Source organism: Loxodonta africana, chromosome 9 (assembly GCF_030014295.1).
Source record: "Loxodonta africana isolate mLoxAfr1 chromosome 9, mLoxAfr1.hap2, whole genome shotgun sequence".
NCBI classification, from domain to species: domain Eukaryota; kingdom Metazoa; phylum Chordata; class Mammalia; order Proboscidea; family Elephantidae; genus Loxodonta; species Loxodonta africana.
The window spans coordinates 119,214,585-119,238,116 of NC_087350.1; the positions used below are offsets into that span (position 1 = coordinate 119,214,585).

General features: G+C 58.7%; 2 protein-coding genes across 2 annotated transcripts in view; one reads left to right on the plus strand and one right to left on the minus strand.

The window, feature by feature from the left end:
* ADAMTSL2 (ADAMTS like 2) overlaps positions 1–8,768 on the plus strand; it is a 35,981-nt gene extending 27,213 nt beyond the window's left edge. Inside the window, exons 12-18 of the mRNA XM_010599986.3 lie at positions 1,491–1,617; positions 1,948–2,161; positions 2,257–2,412; positions 2,898–3,068; positions 3,796–3,972; positions 7,186–7,330; positions 8,108–8,768. Of these exons, the coding sequence (XP_010598288.1) occupies positions 1,491–1,617; positions 1,948–2,161; positions 2,257–2,412; positions 2,898–3,068; positions 3,796–3,972; positions 7,186–7,330; positions 8,108–8,226 (1,109 nt within the window). The 3' untranslated portion in view covers positions 8,227–8,768. The remainder of the gene's footprint in view (positions 1–1,490; positions 1,618–1,947; positions 2,162–2,256; positions 2,413–2,897; positions 3,069–3,795; positions 3,973–7,185; positions 7,331–8,107) is intronic.
* A 3,611-nt stretch (positions 8,769–12,379) lies between these two features.
* FAM163B (family with sequence similarity 163 member B) lies at positions 12,380–13,449 on the minus strand. Its single transcript, XM_064290917.1, has 2 exons — positions 13,357–13,449; positions 12,380–12,781 (listed from the first exon to the last, which is right to left on the minus strand). Exons 1-2 carry the CDS (start codon positions 13,447–13,449, stop codon positions 12,380–12,382), a joined length of 495 nt encoding a protein of 164 aa, XP_064146987.1.
* Between the last annotated feature and the right edge of the window lie 10,083 nt (positions 13,450–23,532).

Sequence of the window (23,532 nt, forward strand, 5' to 3'; positions counted from 1 at the left end):
GGGTCCCTGCTCACTCTTGTTCAAAGAAAGGGCTCCATGAATAAAAGGGACCGGTGGTGTAGTGGTTAAGCACTTGGCCGCTAACCGAAAGGTCTGTGGTTCAGACCCCCCAGCCATTCTGTGGAACAAAGAGGTGACAGTCTGCTTCCATAAAAATTTCATCCTAGGAAACCCTATGGGCAGTTCTAGTCTGTCCTATAGGGTCACTATGACTCGGAATAGAATTGACAGCAATGGGTTTGGGTTTTTTTGGTTGTTGAGAGAGGAGGCGTATAAATAGCTGACACTTTAATTCTAACAAACTAAACATCTCTGGGAGGTGGGTGCAAGGATTCCTGTTTTGGGGGTGAGCAAACTGAGGCCTGAGGAGTCTGGCGATGTGTCCTTACCACACTCAGGGGAGACGGAGCTGGGGCTTGAATTCCCGCCCATCTTGATGGAGACCTGCCCCATTTCCACCCTAAATGAGGACAGTCCCCCTGACCTCAGGCTGGTGTCCCTGAGTCCTGGAATATTCTGACCAGACCCGCCAGGACGCCAGCTTCCCTTTGGAGAAGCTAAAGGTTGCACAGCTCAGCACTGGCAGGGAAGGGACCAGTGATTGGAGCCTGGCTCTGTCCTTTACGGAAAAAAGAAAAACCCCGCTCCGGATGCTTCATTCCAATGAGGGCTGGCTCCTGGAAGCTTCAGCAGGGGCTGGCTGGCTTTCAGACCTGAGCTGCTGCGAGGGAGAGTGAGGTGGGTGGGGTTTTCCATTGACGGGGAAACTGATATCCTCTGGGGGTGGGGACTGGTAACGCCAGAGTAGGGGTCATTGTCTCCAACATCGCAGAAGGTTGGAGTGCTCTCTGCCTCTCTATAACACACAAACACCGCTCCCATTCTCGTTTACTCTGCAGGAGGTTTGTACAGGGTTTGTGGGGTCAGGGTCCCAACAAGGCCTGCCCTGCAATAATACCCATTGCCATCGAGTCGATTCCAACTCATAGCGACCCTATAGGACAGAGTAGAACCGCCCCATAGGGTTTGCAGGGAGTGGCTGGTGGGTTTGAACTGCCGACCCCTTTCAGTTAGCAGCCGAGCGCTTAACCACTGCACCACCAGGGCTTCTCCCCCATAGTAGATGCCTGATAAGAGGGGCTGAATGAGGATCACTGCCCCCAGGTATGTCTACCTCTGCATGGGCCAGTCAGAGTTCAAGTTGGTTCAAACACAGGGTTTGTGACCTATGAACCCAGCCGGGGCTGGGTGGGGTGGGGTGGAGTGCATAGAGAAGTGGTCAGACCCAGGGACGTGGGCAGGAGAGAGTTCAGACCCACAGAGGTGTCCACACTGGGCTCTCCCAGCTCTCTGCACCCTGGTCCTTGTCCTATCCCAGGGACATGATCCAGGCTTGGAGAGGCTCAGGGACTTGACCAAGGCCACATGGCTCTTCTGCTGATCCCTGAAGCTCCCACTGCTAACCATGTGGCCCTTTCCTTTGAACCCAGGGGTCATGTCAACATATGCCATGTGTGTCCGCTATGATGGAATCGAGGTGGACGACAGCTACTGCGATGCCCTGACGCGCCCCGAGCCTGTCCACGAGTTCTGCGCCGGGAGGGAGTGCCAGCCCAGGTACCACCAGTGTTAGAGCGCCAGGGGTGGGTGTCTCCTTCGCCTCTGTCCGGAGGGGCCGCAGAAGTCAGCATCCACCTCTGCCAACAGTCGAGTTGAGGGGGACCTTCTTTGTAGGCCTCATCCTCCCTCCTCCTTCTGGCTGAGCCCAGGGGGCGAGGGAGGAGGGCCATGGTCTCTGGGGCCAGGGTGTCGCCGAGGGCTGCCCACCTGCCCACCTGCCCCTGGCAGGTGGGAGACCAGCAGCTGGAGTGAGTGCTCGTGTGGCGAGGGAGGAGGGCCCTGGTCTCTGGGGTCAGGGTGTTGCTGAGGGCCGCCCACCCCCGGCAGGTGGGAGACCAGCAGCTGGAGTGAGTGCTCGCGCACGTGTGGCGAGGGCTTTCAGTTCCGCATTGTGCGCTGCTGGAAGATGTTGTCACCCGGCTTCGACAGCTCTGTGTACAGCGACCTGTGCGAGGCCGCCGAGGCTGTGCGGCCCGAGGAGCGCAAGACGTGCCGGAACCCGGCCTGCGGGCCGCAGTGGGAGATGTCCGAGTGGTCTGAGGTGAGCCACACCCAGCCCGGACCCCACCACGCTGGTGTGCAGTGGCCACTCCCTTGAGGGCAGTGGTGACCCTGGCTCCCCACTGCTTCCCGCAGTGCCCAGCCAAGTGCGGGGAGCGGAGCGTGGTGACCAGAGACATCCGCTGCTCAGAGGACGAGAGTCTGTGTGACCCCAGCACCAGGCCTGTTGGGGAGAAGAACTGCACGGGGCCACCCTGTGACCGTCAGTGGACTGTCTCCGACTGGGGGCCGGTGAGGGGTGACCCGGCACGTGCTAGCCTGAGTGGGCCCTAGAGCTTCACCTTGCTGTGCCTCCGCTTCCCCATCTGTGAGGAGGTGGGGGAAGAACACCTATTGGCCTCTCTCCCCTATTGTGATGAGGAATCAGAACCTTGATCCCAGCACGACTGGACGCATGGGATCACACATTCTAACACCTCTTCCCTGCCTGTCTCTCTCTCTCTCTGTCTCACGGGGTGGGGGGCAGGGGGGGGGAGCCTACTCCTGGGTTGTGGGTGGGTCCGCGGGAGAGCTGCTTAGGTGTGTTTTTCCCTCCGTGTGTGTTTTTCATCGAGCATGCATTATATCTGAATTAGAACAGAAAACGTTATTTAAAACGTGGTTACCACGGCGACGGCTCCTCCATGCTGCAGTGAACCCTTCATCTCCCCTGGGAATGAAGTTAGGGGGCCCTGTGTGTGGCCTGGTCTCTCACCCGGCCCCTCTCCCCTCTGCAGTGCAGCGGGGGCTGTGGGCAGGGGCGCATGATCCGACACGTGTACTGCAAGACCAGCGATGGGCGGGTGGTGCCCGAGTCGCAGTGCCAGGTGGAGACCAAGCCCCTGGCCATCCACCCCTGCGGTGACAAGAACTGCCCTGCCCACTGGCTGGCCCAGGACTGGGAACGGGTGAGTGCCCCAGCCTTCCCTGCCAGGAGACCTTCTGCCTCCAGGAGACCATTGGCTGGAGAGAGTTTGGCTGAAAACAAACTGGCCAAAATGACAGTTGGTCAGAAGGATGAATTAATTGCAAGTTATGAAGGCACGATTCACTAAAAATTGATTTGAAACAGAAAAAGCTGAAAAGGCAGGGGAAAGCCCTTCCCAAATCTAAAAATAGGCAAATGCTCAACGGTGCATGCAGAATAGAGCCCGCATTGTCCTCACCTTGGCCCCCGAGATCCCCAAATATGGGTCACCGGGGACAGTGTTGGTTGTGTTTGCTTTGGGCCCACCGTTAGCTATCATGGCCAATTTGCCTTCCCCACCACCCTGTGGTCTTCACCTTGTTCTCCACCTGATGGCCTTGAGCTGACTGTTGCCGGCAGAGCATCATTGTCTAGGTTATGTTGGGCCAAATCTTTTGCAACTAAATTGATTTTGGTTAAATCAAGATCGGCCAAATTGCCCTTTTGTTTCAAAACAGATTGTTTTCTGCTACACTGCTCTTGATCAAATCCGTTTTGGCTATATCAGTGGTTTGGAGCTAAGTGGTTACAGGCCCCAGCATTTGCAGCCAGTTTGCTATCAGTCTAAGCATTCACTCCTCGATTGCCATTATCGCCAGGGTACCTGGGGCTATGGGCCTGGCCATCCTGGCCTCTGGTGCTGACCACCTGTCTGTCCCTTGCCCCAGTGCAACACCACCTGTGGGCGGGGTGTGAAGAAGCGGCTGGTGCTGTGTATGGAACTGGCCAACGGGAAGCCGCAGACGCGCAGTGGCCCTGAGTGTGGCCTGGCCAAGAAGCCATCCGAGGAGAGCACGTGCTTTGAGAGGCCCTGCTTCAAGTGGTACACCAGCCCCTGGTCGGAGGTGAGTGCTGTGGCCCTCGGGGCTGCCAAAGGCCAAGCCTGCATTCTGGTTCCACCACCATACCTCCTCTCCTGCCCCAGATGCACCTCGAAGCCCCGTCAGCCTTCATCAGGTTTTTCCAAGTTCAAACAATTTAGCCCAGTGCTGAGCCCAGCACAGACCCACCACCTCCAGGAAGCCTCCTCTGATCTCACGACTGGAGGGCTGCAGTGGTCTCCTGGGCCTTGGCCTGTAGCCTTTTAGGCAAGCAGTCATCCAGGACGGGTGCTCCACATGTGCCATGGGGCAGACAGACACCAGGCCAGGCACTGTGGGCATGTTGGGCAGAGTCAAACGTGGCCCTGGCCCCCAGGAGCCACAGACCAGGCAGGGACACCAGTGCTGGTATACAGTGCTGGCTGGAAGTGTGCACTGGGCCAAGACCCTGCATGACAGAGGGCAGCTGGGAAGGCAACAACTCTGCTGATGAAGGCCTGGCCCCCAAATGATTCTGGGGCTCCTAGGCTCCCTGGGGTCCCCCAGCCTCAGGGTGTCAGGTGGGATGAAGCAGCGGTCTAGCCTTCCCTTACAGACGAGGCCCAGAGGCTGGAAGCTCTCCTGTCCTCCTTCCAACACCCCCAGGAGGAGGGGCTTGTTCTCCTCATTTCACAGAGAAAGAACCAGAGTCTTTGTGACATGCCTGGTCTGCTGGTAGTCTCACTGGGGAGGGGGTATTATTAGACGTTGGAACTCAAGTCCACTGTCCCCGAGTCAGATCCTGGTAGGTGAGGAATTGGCAAAATGAACAGAGGCCTGGACCAGCCCATCCCCTTGGCTCCAGGGCAGGGGCCCTGAGGTGGGGTTTCTGCAGAGAGGGGAGCAGCCCCTACTTCACAGGTGGGGGGCAGGAGGCGGACCCCCCGCACTCTACCCCAGTTCTCTGGCTGAACAAGGCAGGCTAGTTTAATTGTCTCCTGCTGTTTTTCTCTTCTGCTTCCCCACCTTCCTGCAGAGACCTCCTAGTGGGGTTCCTGGCTCCCCGGGGGCTCATAAGCGACCCCGGCCATTTTTCTCCAGAATGGCGGCTGTCACGCCTAGACTCAAGTTTTTAGTAACTCATATCCAACACTACACCAGTCTCCTCTGTATCCTCTTAGCCCCCGCCCCTCTCCCCACTCAATGCTGATGCCATCAGCTTTCAGGAGGGGGTGGGTGGGGAGGCCCAACTGGGGGTAGGGGAGAACAGGGGTCCCTCGTGCACCCTCTGTGTGGCCAGGCTGTGTGACGGCATCTCTAGCTGCCTCTGGCCTCAGCTTCCTCATTGGTCAACTCCAGATGCTGAGGAGATAAGAAAGGGCTGGCAGGTCTGGTTGGTGCTGGGGATTCAACTGTGATGTTCGCCAGTGGGGCCCCAGATGCCGACACCCAGGCCTCTGTGATTCTTGGCCATATGGCGAGTGAACGCTTGAACTCTAAACACCAGAGTTGAAGGAGAAGATTATGAGTCTCTGAGACTGGGGGTGCATCTGGGGGTTGCCCCTCTCAGACGGTGGTGGTCCAGGGGCTCTGAGCCCCCCAGGTTCAGATCTTCCGTGGAGAGACTTAGGTGGCCTTCCTGGGATAGAAGCTCTGTGGTCCCCCGCACCTCCACAAATGCTTGTTCTAGACAGACGCTTGCTGTTTTTTATTCCATGGGGACCCACAGAAGGAGTCCCTGGTGAGAGGGGAGGGGCTGGGTGGGGCCGAGGGCTAACCAAAGGGGTGGCTGTCTAAACCAGGGCCTGAAGGACCAGCAGATGCTAGCGGTGACCTGGGAGGGTCCTCATGGCTGGAGAGCAAAGGTTCCCTCCTGGAATGGCAGCCCCAGGCCAGAGGGGAGGGGCAGGGGGAGCGGTGAGGCCTGGCTGGCGTGGAGGGTCTGGGGAGCCAGGGTGGAACCCACAGCAGGTGCCAGTTTCAGAAAGTGGGGGGGGGGGGAGCAGCTGTGGGGGTCCAGGACCTCCTGTGTGCTCGTACCGTGAGGAATGCCTGCCTTTGATGAGAGAAGAGCCGAGCGAAGGGGGAGAACCAAAATGAGGAGGCCTGAGGGTGCTGGGGGCACCAGGAACCCCTATTCTCCCCTACCCCCAGGGGTGCTGGGGGAGGGGTGTCCCCCCCTTCCCGGGCTGCTTCTCCGCATGAGTGCTTTCCCTCCCCAGGCTGGTGGAGAGGGGCTGGGCGCCAGGGCTGGCCTCCAGGGGCACGTCGTCCAGAGGCTCCTCAGGCGCCTGCCAAGGGCTGATTGTCCTCTGGCTCCCAGTGCCAAGCAGCCTCTCGCCACCTCCAGACTGGGCCAGCCCCCCAGCTCATAATGGGCGGGGTGGGTGGGTAGCAGCCCTCCTGCCAAGTCTTAATCAGTTCTCCCTGTGCCTTCGCAAATAGAACTCGAGGGTGGGCCCGGGCGGTGCCTCCGGCCCTGCCCACCCCAGGGAGCCAAGGCTTAGGTCCCAACGCTCTGGGTGATGTGGGGTCAGCGTGCAGGGAGCACGAGGCAGCCGCCGCCTGCAGAGCTTGGCAGGAGGACCACAGAGTGGGGGGGCAATCGAGGTCAGCAGATGTCTCTGGAGTTCTGGGCAGCTCCGTGGGGCTTTCCAAGGGAACATCTGGACGGGGTGGGGGTGGGCTTGCTGTAGAAGATGTGTTAAATTGGCCCGTAACAAACACGGTGTTTTGCTGGAATGGGAACCCAGCTCTCTCCGTCTGCCCCCTACCCCTGAGCCCACTGCATTACGGACCCCAAGAAAGCTGGAAAGGAAGGACCTAGGGGCAGTGGGTTGTACATATGGGGAAACCGAGGCATCACGGAGTGGGAACAGGACCCAGGCCTGACCTCCAGTCAGTGCCATCCCCTCTCATCGCCTCAACTCTGCTCTGAGCTGCCGATTTCCTAGTTTCCCGCCAGCTTTCCTAGGCCTTCTGTCAGCTGACACTAAGCACATGGAAGGTGGTGGGGTGGCAGGGTGAGACTCCATGTGGCAGGTGAGTGTCCAGGATGGCGACCCCGCCCCAGGGCTGAGCCCCGCCCCCTCAGCCCCTGGCTTACTCACTCTGTCTCCCCCCAGTGCACCTGCAGATTGGGCAGCCCCATCCCTCCACTGAATCCCACCCCTAGATGAGGCCCCTCCCCAGGCTGACCCCCGACCCCTAGGCAGAGCCCCGCCTCAGCCAGGCTCCTGACCCGCTGTGTCCCCACAGTGCACCAAGACCTGTGGGGTGGGTGTGAGGATGAGGGATGTCAAGTGCTACCAGGGCACCGACATCGTTCGAGGGTGCGACCCGCTGGTGAAGCCTGTTGGCAAGCAGACCTGTGACCTGCAACCATGCCCCACGGAGCCCCCTGGTGAGTGAGGGCTGTGTGGGGCTGGGGGCTTCCCAGAGGGACGTTGCCTAAGCCAGAGCCTGAAGGACAGCCGGTGCTAGCAGTGACCTGGAAGGGTCCTGTGGTCCCAGGCCTGCCCATTGGTGCTCGGGGAGTTGGGCTGGGAGGGGAGAGTAGAGGGGAGCAATGAGGACTGGCTGCAGCTGGAGGTTCCAGGGAGCTGGGTCAGAGCCGCTCTTTAGAAGGAGCATCTCCTTTCACATGGGAGAGGCCACTGGAGGCCAGATGACAGGGATCCAGGATGGCTCAGGCCCAGCACCAGGTGCTGGGCACATGGGAGGCAGGAGGGAGGGACTGATTCAGGGGCTCTGGCAGAAGGGCAAGGGGCCAGCCCCCGAGGTGGGAGCTGGGGTAGGGGTGGTAACAGGCTCTGTTTGGGATGTATTGAGTGGGAGGATCCCTGTGGGCCCCCCAGGGATGTGAGATCAAGGGTTACCCTAAATACCATCCCTGTCAACCACTTCACAGCACCCATGGGATCCCTGGGAAGGAATACAGGGTGGGAAGAGGGGACTTGGAGGGATACCTGTTTTGCAGAGTTGAGAGCAGGAGGTTGAAGTGAGGCTGGGTGGGGTAGAGCAGGAAATGGGGTATAGGGCCCACCTGTCCACAGGGGCTTGGCCGTCCTGGCCGCCTTTGGGTAGTTGAGGAAGGTAGAGGGTGGCTGGGGACACTGCCGAGCAGCTGTCCCCTGGCCCCTTCCTAATGCCCATGCCCCTCACTATACCCCCTCTCCAGACGACAGCTGCCAGGACCAGCCCGGCACCAACTGTGCACTGGCCATCAAGGTGAACCTGTGCAGTCACTGGTACTACAGCAAGGCCTGTTGCCGCTCCTGCAGGCCTCCCCACTCCTAGGCCACGCCCCGCCCTGCTGGGCCCTCATGGAACCTTCTGGCAGGGCGCCGGGGCTGCACAGACGCGACACTGAGCCTCGCCAATGAGAAGGGGCTTTCCCTTGGCCCAGGAGAGAGTGCCCCGGTGCCATCAGGCCCTCCCTGGGGGCACAGAGCTGCACTCCACATGGGAAGTTGTACATAGAGCCGTGAGGACTGTGTGTTCGAGGTCCCAATCCTCCCCACTGGGGTGCTGCCCAAGCACTCCCTCCACCCAGAGATCCCAGGGTCCAAAGCCGCAGGTGGAGGTGACTGCCACCCCCACCCCACGCAGTCCTCTCCCTTGTCTAGAGACTAGTGGAGGACGGGGGAAGATGGCTGCCAGGAAGTCCAAAGAAACTGCCACAGAGCCCTATCCGGTTTAGGGGGTCTTCCAGAGTCTTCTCTCACATCCAAACCTCCGTCCACATGCCTCTGAGAAGCACCCCTGTACACAGGGACAGCTGTGTCCCTAGAGGAAGCGCCCCAGTACATGGGGACCGCCGCGTCCCTAGAGGAAGCACCCCCGTACTCAGGGACTGCTGTGTCCCTAGAGGAAGCACCCCCCCCCCCCGTACACGGGGACCGCTGCATTTCACATCACAAGGAGCGGCCTTCTCATATCTGGTTAGGAGCAGTGGCTTGTCCCTGTCATCATCTGCCACTGCTCACCTGCATATGTTAATAAAGTGGGCGTATTTATGGCGCTGGCATCCAGCTTGGTGCTTCTGGCAGGAGGAGTGTGTGTGTGTGTGTGTGTGTGTGTCTGTGCATTTGCAGAGACCTCAGGCTGGGACCTGGGGGTGCCTGCTGTTGGGGATGACAGTCTTAGGAGGAGACAGAAAAAAGGCAGCTGAGGGTGGCGGTGTGCAGGGAGAGGGTGTGCAGGGAGGGGAGAGGGTGTGTTGGGGCACTGGAGTCAGAGCTGGGCTGAAACCTGGAGCCCGTCATCAGCTGACAGAGGTCTGGGGGCCCTGGGGGAAGTCCAGACGTGAGCGTCAGCGGCCTGGGGGAGTCCTAAGGTGAGCCTCAGGCTCCTCTGGAGACCAGGAAGCGCCCCATGGAGGGTGTGTCAGGGGTGTGTCGGGAGGAATAGGAGGTGCTGCCGGCCCACACTGAGCATGCCCTCAGTTCTGTGCTATTACCACTTCTGGGGTTCGTGGGAGGTTCGTGGAGGCTCACGGGAGGGACAGAGGGACCCAGAGGAGGCTTCCTGGGGGTGAGGGGGAGGCTAAGACCAGAGCTGGAGAGGATTTCCTGGGTGAAGATGTGGAGGGCAGGGTCTGAAGAGGAGGAGACAGCAGGCAGAGCTGGGCAAGGAGTGTGTAGGATGCAGAAAGCCCCAGGAGGGAGGGAGGAAGGACCTGGAGCCAACTGGGCCAGTGGAAGGGCCGTGGAGGCAGGAGAGGGTCTCCTTTAGAGGGGACAGGCTTGGGCTGCTTCCCAGAATGCAGGTCCGCCTCCCCGCCCGCGCTTAGGAGGCTGGCTTCCACTCTGGGCTGGAGGGGCACGCAGGGTGCTGGGCGGCCTCCTCTTCCACCTGGGAGAAGGCAGCAGCTAGGTGCTCTCAGATGCGTGTGTGTGCACGTGTGTGTGTGTGTGTGTGTGTGTGTGTGTGTGTGCGCATGCACGAAGGGGGCTGGAGTTTTGTAACTGACATCACAGATTCTGTCAGTTAATGAGACCACCGGGTATAGGGACCTGCTCCAGGACACCAGCTTGTTTGGAGTAGATTCAGGTCACAGAAACTCAGGGGTTCTGGGGGCCCCTCTGGTCTACCCAGCTCCCCCCACATTCTCCTCCCACTTATTTCCCTCCTCCCCATCCTCCTTCCCTCCAACACTTATTGTGCACCTGTTGTATACCAGGCTCACACAAGCACTTTGTCAGTGCTGCCTCACTGAATTCCCTCGGGAGCCAGGTGCTGGGGTGTGATCACGACATGGGTGTCACCATGGTCCTGTTGTGTCAGAGGTAAAACTGAGGCCTGAGAGGCTCAGTGGTTTGTCTAGGGTCATGCCTGCCACCCATGGCCTGCTCCCCAGGAACCCAGAGTCTAGGTGGGGGTTCCCAGTTTCAGAAGGTCACACAGCCACCCATGGCTTGTAAGGCCCCGCCCTTCCCAGGGGACAGCTCCAGCCCCCTGGGATGTGCCCTGAGCCTGCTGGCTGAGTCCGAGAGGACAGACCCACTCGGGTCTGGCATTGGGCTGGACTTGGGCCTCCAGAAAGCCCTGAGAGAGGCCTGGACTGGCCTGGAACCCCCCGCCAACTGAAGACTCCACAGGCGGCTCGTTGGAGACAATTTTTATTTGCGGTCGCCTTTCCACAGACCCAAGGCGGAGCTGAGTGAGCTCAGATTCCTAAGGAGGGACACTCACTGCATTTCCAAGGGATCTATGTGTCTGTACAGAGAGGATGGAGACCAGAAAAGGAAAGAGAGGAAACGGACAGAACAGCCACAGGAAGTGCCACCTCCTCCCCAGCCCCCCACCCCCACCCAACCCACCCCCCAAGCTAATGCAACAGAAACAAACTCCAGGGGATTGGACAGAGCAAGACTGGACAGAGGAAGCGGAGGTGTGGGCCTGAGGCTTGATGAATTCCAGGATGAATTCCATTAGCATGTCCAAACCAAGGAAGCCAGAGAAAGGGAGAAGAAAAGGGAAAACACCAAGAGTGGTAAAAATAGCAAGTCTTCACTAACTGCCTCCATGTCCATGCATCTCGAACTCACTGGAGCTTTCGGGTCAAGGGCAGGAAGTATCCCTCTAAGATGGCCTGCGGCTCAGGCACAGCCACTTGCCCCCAAAGCTTGCCTCTTAGGAAGGTGTCTTAGCTCAAGAGCTTGGTCCACTCCCTGGGCAAGAAGGGGCTTCGCACCCTGGGTCTCCACAGCAGGGCCCAGAGGGAGGGTCCCAGAGAGGGCGGGTCCCAGAGAGGGAGGGGCTCTGGGGCCATGCTTTGGAGAGAGAGAATCTTGCTACTGGGTGGTTGGGGGACAGCTGTGTCCTGGGCCAGGGCCCCTGAGTTTGGGGCATTTCCCTGGGGGCATTAAGTATCAGGCCTGAGCTGAAGGAGGGCCCTGGGGAGTGGGGTCAGACTCCCTAGGGAGACCCCAGCCCTGGTGGAGCTTGGCTGAGACAGGGCTCAGCTGGAGTCTTTACTTGGGAACATCAGTCTCTGGCTGGTTGGGGTCTGCCTGGGGCGGGCGCAGAGGGTACCATGGAGCTGCCTCCCTGGGACGGCCAGTGAGAACCAGAGCTTGAAGTGCTGTCTGAGACAAGTCCCGCATCTTAAAAGTTAGAAAGGGCGTGTGACAGGGTGACCTCATGGGTCAGCTCTCCTGGCCCTGGCTCTGCCCCCCACTTGGTGGCCATGTTTGGGCTGAGGACCGGGGTGTGCATTGGTGCTAAAACACCCAGGTTGCAGGGAGGGGGCTGGGGCACAGCCTCCTCCCTTGCTGATGCTCCCCGCTTTTACCCACAGCCCACGGAACCTTCAAGGGGGAGTCTTTCCATCTGGAGGGGGGCTGGCTCCAGCCTCAGCTGGTACAGATGCCTGGCCTGAAGCCAGGAGAGTATGTGAGCGTGTGTGTGCAGTATGTGAGTGAGTGTGTGTGTGTGTGTGCGTGTGAGAGACAGAGGTGGAGAGGGAGAGACCCTCAGAGTCCAGCGTCAGGGTGGAGGGATTGAATGCTTGCCCATAGCCACCTGGAGGTCTGTGCTACAGGAACCCCTGGGTCGCTGTGGCGGCCCCTTCCTGGAACAGATGGGAAGCCCGTGGGAGGGAGGGACATAGCCAAGCTTAACAGCCAGAAGTGGCTGGGCTGCTGGAGCTGCAAAGTAGGCCACCTTTCTGCTGCACATTTTCGAAATGAGAGCCTCAGGGTCAGGAACGTTGAGCCCCCTCCCGTGTTCCCAGCCCTGCTGGCTACCTGTCCCTTTGTCACCCCCAGGGTCTACCCTCACTGACGCCTATGCTCACTGAGCCTCACCCCTGCCTGCTAGGGGCCTGGGAGCCCCCGAGGGCAGGGCTCAGAGGCCCCCATGCCCGGGATCCCCTAAAGACAGGGATGCCAGGAGGGCCAGGCTGGGCCAGGCTGGCGCCATGCCCCCCATCGTGGAGGGTGGACGCTCAGACGTCAGTGCTGATGCTACGGCTTCGGGAGAAGGCCTCCCGCATGGCTGAGAGGCGGTTGGGGTTGAGGGCCTGCAGGCCCCCGAAGGTGGCAGGCGGCAACTCCACGTCCTCCTGGCTGAGGCTCTTGTAGGCCACACGCTCGCCCCCGTTGCAGACCTCCTCGTCCTCGGGGCCCTGCAGGAAGAAGGTGGGCGGCTCGTAGTAGGAGCAGCTGCGGCAGAGGGTGCGGGCCTGCGGGGACTTGTGGCTGAAGGAGGTGGAGGCGGTGGGGTAGAGGGCCGGCCCGTTGGTCAGCACCAGGTTGCAGTTGGAGTGCAGGGGCGGCAGGTGCGAGTGCACAGCGAAGTCAGGCTCCTCCTCGCCCTCCTCAGACTCGTCCTTCTTGCAGCAGTAATACTGCAGGCAGAGGCTGTGGGTGACAATCGGCCCCCCAGAGCCCGGCATGGACACCACCTTGCCCCACACACATTCTTCCCTCCCCTCAGAAAGATGTGGGGGTGTCAGCGGCCCTTGACCCAGGGGTGGAGGGCAGAACAAGTACCCACTGCTGTCCCCGGGGCCACTGTGTGCCATCGACTCAGACCCTTACCCTCTCTGGGCCTCGCATCCTTCCCCGCAGGCTGGTTGGGAGCTCAGTGGGAGACTCTGGGCATGGTGCCCATGTGGCCGCCATCACCACCAGGGCCCCCCGATGGAGCCCCAGGTCTTCCGACTCCTGGGCCCTGTCCTGTGGCCTTCCTGGTGCCCCCCTCCCCACACTCTGAACCTGGACCTGGACCTGGCTCCCACCCCCGAACCCCGTCCTGTGGTCTTCCTGGACCCATCCCGCCCCACCCCCAGGGTACCTGGAGCTGGCTCTCCCTACCCCCGTCCTGGCCCCTACCCTGCCTTGCCCCCAGGGTACCTGAAGCCGGACCCCCCCCCAGCCCCCAGGGTACCTGGAGCCGGACCCCACCAGCCCCCCGGGGTACCTGGAGCCGGCAGTAGCACAGCACGGCAATGATACAGAGCAGGATCACTGTTGCCAAGATGCCCCCAGTGATGACCACGGTCCCGGCTGTCATCCGCCCCTTCTCCTTCAACAGCCTGTGACACACATCACCTCCAGCCTTACAGCCTGTGCTTCCCAGCTGCAGGGGTAATCTGCTTCATTCCAGAGCACCCAGACGCCGAGCCTTAAAAAAATACCCAAACCCGTTGCTGTAGAGTCGATTCCGACTCAGTGACTCTATACGACAGAGTAGAACTGCCCCATAGGGTTTCCAAGGAGCTGCCGGTGGATTCGAACTGCCGACCTTTTGGTTAGCAGCCGAGCTCTTAACCACTGTGCTACCAGGGCTCCACCAAGCCTAAACCAAAACCAAACCCGTTGCTGCCAAGTTGATTCTGACTCATAGAAACCAGAACATGCATCTGGGAGGCAGGAGGAGAGCCCAGCCCCCTGCTCTGCCTGCCAGCCACTCGGCCTTGGCCTCAGTTTCCACGTCTGTAAAAGGTGGGTGCTAACAGCACTGCCCTTGCGGAGCTCTGTGAGCACGCAGCCTCGCACTCGGCGTAGCACGCTCTGGGAATGGCGCCCTTCCAGCCTGGCTCGCTGCTCTGCGTTTTGAAATGTGCTCAAATGCAATCAGGCCAAACACACGGTTTCCTAATCCGCTGTTTCCCCTAACGAGATCATCTTTATTTTTCCATATCATTAGACATGCTTCACCAGCATCGTGTCTAACTGCTTCACAGTAGTCCATTGTATAACCAACCAATCCCTTTTTGTTAGTTTGCTTTTGCCGAGTACACGGGAATACGGGGAGTCCTTGATTTACGGCGTATTTGCGTTACAACGAACGGCACTTACTGCTGTCCGTTTTTTCTTTTTTCTCCTTCTAAATTTTATTTACTTTGTTGTTGTTGTTGAGAATACACACAGCAAAACATACACCAATTCAACAGTCTCTGCACGTGCAATTTAGTGCACTTTTTCTTGTTGTACATCTTATCGTTAGTGATATGCACTACATACGACGTCGTGGTGCGTAATTTGCTGATGGGATCATTCTCAGGCGTTCACTCGCAGACGTGCCACGTTAGGGTTTACCGTTCAAAGCACTGCTGTAACGCGGCCTATGGCCTGGTCTACAGTGAAGTTGGTGTCAGCACTGGGAGTCAAAACAGATGGAAAGTTGGGCGATATTCAACTCTAATCACACGACAACTGAACTGTACACATGCCCGACAGCCCTACGATTCCCACTTCACTGTATACCAGGCCTGTACCGGAAAAAAAAAAAAAAACCAAACCCATTGCCATCAATTCCAACTCATATCAACCCTACAGGACAGAGTAGGACTGCCCACAGAGTTTCTAAGGAGCGCCTGGTGGATTCAAATTGCCAACGTTTTGGTTAGCAGCCGTAGCTCTTAACCACTATGCCACCAGGGTGTCTCCAGACCAGGCCTATAGCGTGATCTTATTCCTGTTTTGTACCCTAAGAAGCGCCAGCTGTTAATTTGAAATGAGGTATTTTGCTTACATCAGAACCGACTTAGGACAGAGTTGTTGGAACAGAACCCCGTTGTAAGCCAGGGACTCCCTGTACTCCCTAATCAATGTTGCTGTTGCTAGTTGCTGTCAAGTTGATTCTGACTCATGGTGACCCCATATGTGCAGAGTAGAACTGCCCTATAGGCTTTTCAAGGCTGTGAACTTTTGGAAGCACATCGCCAGGCCTGTCTTCTGTGGTGCCTCTGGGTGGATTCGAACCACAACCTTTCAGCTAGTAGTCGAGCACCTAACTGTTTGAGCCACCTTCCGTTTTGCTATTTAGGTTGTTTACATTTTTCAAATGTTTTAAGCACTGTTTTAATAAGCATTTTTGTAGCTCAGTATTGGGGGCCTCTTGAATTACAGGAACTACTTTCAATAATTTTCCAGGATAAATTCTTAGAAGCGGGGTTCCCAGGCCTAAGGATATGCCCTTTGGAAACTCTTTATTGTGGAAAATGTCAAACAAACACAAAGTAGAGACAATGGAGGCAAAAGTCCCTGTCTCTGTGGGGACATCTGTGGATAGGCCCTGAGTTTTACCTTTCTATCCATCCTTGTCTCTATCCACCCATGTGCCAACAGGCCTGCGTCAGAATAAGAGCCCCTGATACTGGCCCTTGCTGACTGTCATGGTGTTAGTACGCCTACCACAGCCAGTTTCCAGCTACCCAGGGCTTAACAGTCGGTTTGCAAAATTCCTGAAGTTTAATGACTGTTTCTCGCAAACCTGTGTACCTGCTCCAGTACACGCTGCCTTGGCTTCCCAACCCTGTTATTATTTTTTTTTTTTTGCAGGGTTAGGGGGGACCTGGAGAATTTTAAAGGAAATCCAGGGTATATCAGTTTGCGAGATGAGGGCTTTTCTTTAAACACCCAGCTTGTGATTACCTGTCGCCAGGGAGTCCATTTCGACTGGTAGAGACCCTATAGGACACGGTAGAACTGCTCCCACAGGGTTTCCAAGGAGTGGCTGGTGGATTTGAACTGCTGACCTTTTGGTTAGCAGCTGAGCTCTTAACCATTGTGCCACCGGGGCTCTGTTTAGCCTGTAATTAGCTGTCTCCAATCATCTCCAAAGTCGGTTGGTTCAAATTGGGATCCAAACCAGCCACATGCATTGTTAGTCTCTCTCTGGGGGTCCTCTCACTCCAGAGCAGTTTGGTTCTTGTCACTCTCCTTTTTCCTTTTAACCCCTCGTGTTGTTTATTGAGGAGATGGGGCCACTCATCTTGCAGAATCTTCGGGCCCCGGGTCTGGTGAGTTTCCTCCAACACTGTCGTGTCGTCTACACTGGCCAGCAGACTCAGGTTTCTACGGCATCACTTTCGGGGCACTGGTCTGCTTGTCCATCTCTCAGTGACTTCAGCTGGGTCTGTGGGTTCTGCGGCTCCCAGCCTAACCCATCTTTGTGAAGGTCACCATCAGGCTCCATCTCACTGAGCAGCCATCACCCAGATCCATTATTGTATTTAAAAAGAAAAAAATTGCCATGGAGTCGATTCCGACTCATGGCGACCCCGTGTGTGTCAGAATAGAACTGATCACAGGGTTGTCAATAATTGACTGCTAGGCCTTTCTTCCTAGGTGCCCCGAGTGGACTACCAGCCTTTCAGTTAACATCCAAGCGCATTAACTGTTTGCATTACCCAGGGATAGCCTACCCCAGACACACACGCTTTTACAGCCTGGGGCCCCTTTTATAGCCGAGTTGTGCTCTGCCGGGCGAAGGGTCCAGTTAGTCCAGCTGGGTCCTGTGGACACACATTCCCACTATTCACTGATTTGAGCTCTTACAGAAATGTGCAGTGGGGAGCTTGGTGGTACACATATTTCTAGAGTTTTTGGTCAACGCTGCCAAAGGCTTGCAGAATTTGGTCTGACTTATCCTCTTCCAGGAATGTGTGTGGATCGGAGGCAGTGATTCCAGAGCCAGATGAGAAGGTCACATATCTGGGGGAGGTCCTGACAGCACCTCTGGGAAGCCCAGGGGGCCTGGCAGGAAGGGCTTACCTGGCATCACAGAGACTCAGCGACGAAGCTGGGATTGGAACCCAGACCCCAACAGACAGACAGAAAAGCATAACTAGACAGAGATGCAGATAGGCAGGCCCAGACAGACAGAATGACAGGGGCAGGGGCAGGAAGATGCCATCTGGGACACACAGATGGACATGGGGGAGCCCTGGGGAACCCACATTCTCAAGTGCCCCTCCTGGTAGCCCCAATCTGCCTTGGTCACATGGCCAGCTGGCCCATGTGGCTGGCTGAGGGTGCTGGAGACTTGAGCAAGGTCCAGGGAGGTGGCCAGGGGGCTGGGGTGGGGATCCTGGGGCAGTGGTGCTGAGGTGGGGATACTGGGGCAGGGGTGCTGGGGTGGGGTGCTAGGGCTGGAGTGCTAGGGTGGGGGTGCTGTGGCAAGGGTGCTGGGGTGGGGTGCTGGGGCAGGGTGCTGGGGCAGGGGTGCTATGGCAAGGGTGCTGAGCGGACGTGCTGAGGTGGGGTGCTGGGGCGGGGGTGCTATGGCAAGAGTACTGAGTAGAGGTGCTGAGGTAGGGGTGCTGGGGTGGGGTATGGGGGCAGGGGTGCTGGACATCCAGCCTGCTGTCCAGGTGCATTTTGAACTCTCCTGGGAGGTGAGGCAAGGCAGAGCAGACAGTGCTATGAGGGGGAGCTCAGCCTCCCAGAGCTCTCAGGAACACTGAAGTGAGCAGGCCATGGGGGGCTCAGCCCAGCCTCACCCTGAGTTGTGGGAAAAACAGCAGAAAGTAGCCTGTGCACCTTCCTGAGTCTCCAGGGCAGAGGCACTGTGACCCCAACTTTGAAAGGAGGATACTGAGGCTCAGAGAAGGCAGGAGTGGTCCCAGGTAGGCCAGCCCTCCTGGCACCTCTCAGGGAGAGCTGGTCCGTGCCTGTCATTCCAGCACAGGCCTACATGAAGCCAGGAGCCAGAGCAGCAGGGCCGCCAGGCACAGAGGGCACCGCATCCTCATTGTCCTACCCCCCTTGTCAGGTAGGCCCTCTCTCTGAGCCCCCATGCCACCCTGTGAGGCCTGGCCACCCTGCTTTGCAGATGGGTAAAACGAAACCCAGGCTCCAGCACCAGGAAGCTGAGGAGTCCGCAACCCAACCAGACCTGCTGTTGCCATCACGACTTGGGCAGAGAATTGCCGCCGCCCCCTGCTCTGACTGCGTGGGTGTACTGAGCCCCAAGGGAGACCCAACTTTCAGGGTCTGCCCAGCCCACGGCCCTCTTCTTGTTGCCCACCCCAGAGCCTGCCTGCTTGCTGCTGCTCCTCTGGCCATAGTTTATTGGGGTCGAGTGGACATATGCTCCAGGCTGGGCCAGCTGGCTTCTCCCTCCTGGGAAATGGAATTAGGGCCCGAGACCCTCCCCAGTCCCTCCTGGACACTGGAGTGGGCACCGAGGCTGCAGCCACTTGTGAGGAGGAGGAAGGTGCTAGTGCGTAGGAGGACTGATGCCTGAAGCAACCTAGCCATGGCCCTGACATGGCCTCTAGGACCCTCCCAGACATCTGCAGGGTGGACTTTTCTTTGAATAAGCACCTTGAGTGGGGTTCTGATACTTGCACTCCAAAAAGAGAATGGTGTGGCCCAGCTCTTGATGAGGGGTGCACCGAGGTCCAGGGAGGCTGAGTCCAGGGTTAACTCTCTGTGCCTGAAAGTTTCAGACAGCCCCCTCCCCCCCTCCACTGACACCCCCCACTGACTGCAGACAAGGGCACACAGCCAGGGCAGAGCCCACAGGGCAACATGCTGCTGTCCAGGGGCTCCCCGAGAAGGCAGCTGAACCTGGAGTGAAGGGCGAGACAGCAGGTGGCTGTGTGGGGCTGAGGCTCCCCCTCAGGGGACAGGCTGATGGGCCAGGCCCCCGCTCTACCTCCGGAGGGCTACAAGAATGGGTCTCCACTTGTCACCATCTCTCTGAGCCTTGGTCCCCCCTGTAAAACTGGAAGAACGTCAAGGACCACACAAGATGGTGGACGTGCCAAGTTCAGTGTGCTGCTACTATTGCTGTCACTCTGTCCCTCTGTCTTCTCCCAGGTCGGAGACTAAGACGGCCCCCTCCCACTTGGCTCTGGCGGCTGTCTGCAGCTCCTCTGGGCCTGGCCCCCCCAGCACAGGCAGCCTGGCGCTGGGCCGGGAAGGGTGCTGGCCCAGGCTAGGTGCCCAGGGCTGTCAGCAGCCCCAGCTCTGACACCAGCATCCCGTCCAGCTGGAGCACTGCGGCTCACTCCGCAGACCCATGCACGCCACTCAGCAGCAGTGCCCGGGGCCGGTGCCAGGCCCGGCAGACAGACGCACACGCCCCAGCCTGACATCAGTCCACGGTTAACTCCAAGCAGTCGCGGAGGAGTGACACAGCCTCCTTGGCCCCGTGTTCCTGCCACCCTCTACTCTTGCTGTGCCCTTCTCTCTGCTTCTCCAAATCCTGCCCTGCCACCAAAGCCCTAAGCATGCCTTCCTCCTCCAGGAAGCCTCCCTGGACTTCTCTCATGAGCATCATGCACACACACAAAGTTGCCTTTGTGGAGTTGACTCTGACTCATGGAGGCCCTGTGTATTACAGAGTAGAACTGCTCCACAGGGTTTTCTTGGCTGTGGTCTTAACAGGGGCAGATCACCAGGCCTTCCTTCTGTGGAATCGCTAGGTGGGTTTGAACCGCCAACCTTTAGGTTAGTAGTTGAGTGCAAAACGTTTGCACCACCAGGGACCTAGTGCACATCACGGACCCTCAAAACGCCAGTGCTGGGGGGCCACATAAGGGGTGGGGAGAAGAAGGAGGCCAGCGCAGGCTGGGGCACCTCCCTCATGACCTCACACCATGAGTTAGGGGAAGAACAGTGACCAGAGGCCCCTTCCCCAGCGCCCGGCCTCCCTCTGACTCTGTGCCCAGCTGACACTGAGGTGACATGGGCCTGGGGGGCCTGAGTCCTGCCCAAGAGGGCGAGCAGGTGTGGGAGCACCCTACCATACACCCTCTGGAGATCTTGGGTCAGAAGCTTCCCTTTTCTGGGCCTCAGTCTCCTTATCTGTAAAATGGGTATGGCAAGGTTTAGATGATAGATCCTCTCTCCCCGCTCCTAGCTGCAGACTCAATGATCTAGGGCTGTATTTCCACCCAGTCCTGTGAGTGATCCAGGCAATTCTGATGCACAATGAAGCCTGAGGATCACGAGTGTAAAAAATGCCAGCAGTTGGCCCAAGTGGTAACTCAAGATGGTGGATGGCATCTCCCAAGAGGACAGCTCTGCATTTGTGGGCAGAGAAGTGAAAGGCCTGCAAAGGCTTTGACCCACGTGTGCCTGGAGGGTTTGAAAGGAAAAGGGGTTGCATCTGAGAATGCGTCTAGGAGAACAAGCAAGTGCTTTGGGGAATCTGAGGCTGGAGACGGATAGCACTGGGTGGGAGAGGCATCAGGAGGAGCTTCCTGGAGGAGGCAGCATCCAAGCTGGCCCTTGAATGAAGGCAGTCTGGACTGGCTGGGCTGGGAGAGGAGAAGTTCTGCCAAGGGAGGGAATAGCCTGAGCGAAGGCTTAGAGGCAGTGAAGGACCAGGCAGCCATGTGCAGCATGGCGCACGCCGCTCCTCCGCCTGTCTGCATCCAGGGGCAGCACGGCCTCCTCACACTCGCCCTGGAGTTTCTGCACTGCCAGCCAAGGCAATTTGGCGAGAATTGTGCTGAATTGTTAATCTGCCCCCTGAGACCATAAACGGCTTTAAAGCTTTATAAACGGCTTTGCTTCCCTGTCCCCACCCCCGGCTGCTGCAGGGAATGGCTGTGCGGGTGGGGGCGGGGGGTGTCTCTGTGCACAGCCCTCACCCTGAGTCTGTGGGGGTCCTGTCATCCCTCCCAATAGCCCATGTCTAGCTGCAGTGCTTCCAGCCAGACACTTTACAAGCTGCAGTTGTCTCGGGGCCTGAAGACCAAGCATTGTGGCATCGGCAGGGTGGGAAACACCTGGCTGCAGAGCCAGAGGGTGGTCTCACCTGCCTCCCCAGCCCCCCCAACCCCACTCCACCTTCCCTGGCACAAGACCCCCTGCGTCGCTGGCATCGGGGCTGCCGTCCTGCGTTTACTCTCCAGCTCCCATTTTTCTCTGTCCCTCCCCCAACACCACCCCCTCATCTGCCTGGAGAGCTGCAAGGAGCCTCAGTGGCCTATTTGTTTTGTGTTCCTCCCCCTCCCTCTCCTCCAGAGCCTTGCAGAGGCAGGGCACACAGCAGGTGCTTAATAAATGCTCCTGTCTGACCCCGTTCGCCTGGGATGCCCAGTTCACCTGTGATACCCAGCACTGCTTTGAGCTCCAGAAGGAGCCAACCCCAGCGTCCTTAGAGCTGGTGGGGCCTTCTGGGCCATCTAGTCCAGTGACCGCCCAGCCCGCCTGGCACCAGAGCTGTGGTGGGGGCTGGTAAACACTGATGCCTGGGCCTCGGCCCATGGGGCTGAGGGGGCCCTGGAGCCTGCCCAGTTAAGGAGTGGCCCTTTCAACCATGGGATGACTGCATTGCAGCTGTGCCCGGCACTGCTCATTTCCAGCTGGAGAAACCGAGGCACAAGGAGGGTGGGCTGGCCCTGGGGGGCCTGGGACAGAGCCCGGCTTACACTTCAGGTATCTCGCCCCCCAGCCAAGGCTCCTCATCCTGGTGTCTCCCTGAGTGTATGGGGAGACAGCCCCCTTTTTTCTCCTCAAGCACATGTCTGGTTACACAGCGCCCCGCTACCTGGAAGCCCCAGGGCCCCGTTGTCCCGCGAGCAGGAAAGCAGGCCCGCAGAGTTCCTGTCTAGACCGCCTCCACATTTGTTCCTAATTTCACGCTCCGCGGGCTCCCAGATTCCTGCACTGGGTAATAAAGAGCTGGGGAAGTGCTCAGCTGCGGCCGGGCTGTCCTGGAGAAATTATCCAGAGCCCGGTGGGGTGGGGAGGCAGCGTGGGCCCAGGGCTGGAGAGGCAGCTGCCAACAGCACCTAGACTGGCTCCCTCTGAGCTCGGCTGGGCAGTGCCCTCAGCTCCTCAGACCTACATCCACCCAGACCAGGCTATGCCCACCGCTGGGCTCCAGAGGGGCTGGGTCCCCCCTGAGGGGTCAGTGTCTCTCCAGGAAGTCAGATAATACCTTCCAGCAGTCTATGCCCCCAGCAAGTGGGGAGAGCGCTGCCCACCTGGGCAGGGTCGGTGGGGAGGACGGCTGTGTCCAGCAAATACTGATGATGCCCGGGGTAGGCCCATTCAGTGGCCTGGGCTCCTGGTGGGACCCCCAGAGGGAAATCAGGGCCGTGGCATTTTTTGAGGCTCCCAGCCTTCCAGAGCTGTCCCCGGCCCCCAGCTGCAGTCCCCCTTGGAGACGTTGTCCAGCCCAGTGGAGGGCACACAGTAGGTACTCAGCATGAATGTGTGATTGGGTGACGCCTGGGGGCCTTGAGTGGGACCCTGCAGAGCTGGGGACAGGGAGGTGTCTGCGGGGGAGTGGGGTTCTTTCCTCTCCCTGGGCCTCAGTTTAATGACAAGTAAAGACATCAATGGTGGCCACTGCTGATCTCAGTAAGCCCCCTGTGGGCCAGCTCTGGGCTGGGCCTAACGGTGGGTTCCTTTCCTTCCATCCTAGACTTTCCCCCGAGGGTGGGAAGTGAGGCCCAGGAGGCACACACAGCCAGTGGCTGTTCCAGACTCAGAGGTCTCCCCGAGACATCGGGGACAGGCGTGGGCACTGCTCAAGGCAAGTGCACCTTCCTGAAAGGAGGTTACCTGGTGTACATTATCCACATTCTCCTGGGAGCAAAGGGCGGCCAAGTTCCCCTAGTAAGTGGAAAATCCGATCAGACCAACAGCGGCCCCGAGAAGCCTTGCTGGAGGAGACTGCTGTAGCCCGAGCCACAGACACCACGCTCCAGACCAGCTCCAGGCCACCCACGGCCAGAGAGCCCCAAAGCCTGAAGCAGCCCAGAGTGAGCCCCAGGCCAGGGTCCTGACTGGCTCCTTCTCAGCCGGCTCAAGGCTGGGACGCAGCTCTCAGGCCAGGAGTTGGGCTGGGTCAGTCCCCAGCTCCTGCCTGACTCTAGCAACCCCAGACTGGGGCCTAGAGGCCCCTTCCTTCCATCTCTCTGGGAGCCTGTGGGGCAGAGGGGCAAGAGGAGGGGAGAGAAGAAGAGAGGAGGTGATCAGAGAGGTGAGGGGCAAGAGAAAGGGGCAGCAGCGAAGGGACAGAGCGTGGAGGCTAGGCACGAGGGTGCTGTTTACTGGCAGCCCCAAGGTCGCAGGCAGAGCAGGCCCCAAATGGGGCTGGTCCCCCTCGGCCTTTAGGGCTCACACAGCCCCTTTGGGAGGGCTTGTTCATGCTTGGGGAGGCCCAGGCCCTGGGGCCTTTTTTGAGGCAGGCTACCAAGCTCATCGGAGCCCTGGTGGTTCAGTGGTTAAGAGCTGCGGCCGCTAATGAAAAGTAAGCAGTTCAAATCCGCCAGGCACTCCTTGGGAACTCTATGGGGCAGTTCTATTAGACGGAATTGACTCGGCCATGATAGGTGTGTGTGTGGGTGTATTCAAGATGACGAGAACAGAAAGGTTATATAGAACCTGCTGAAAAATA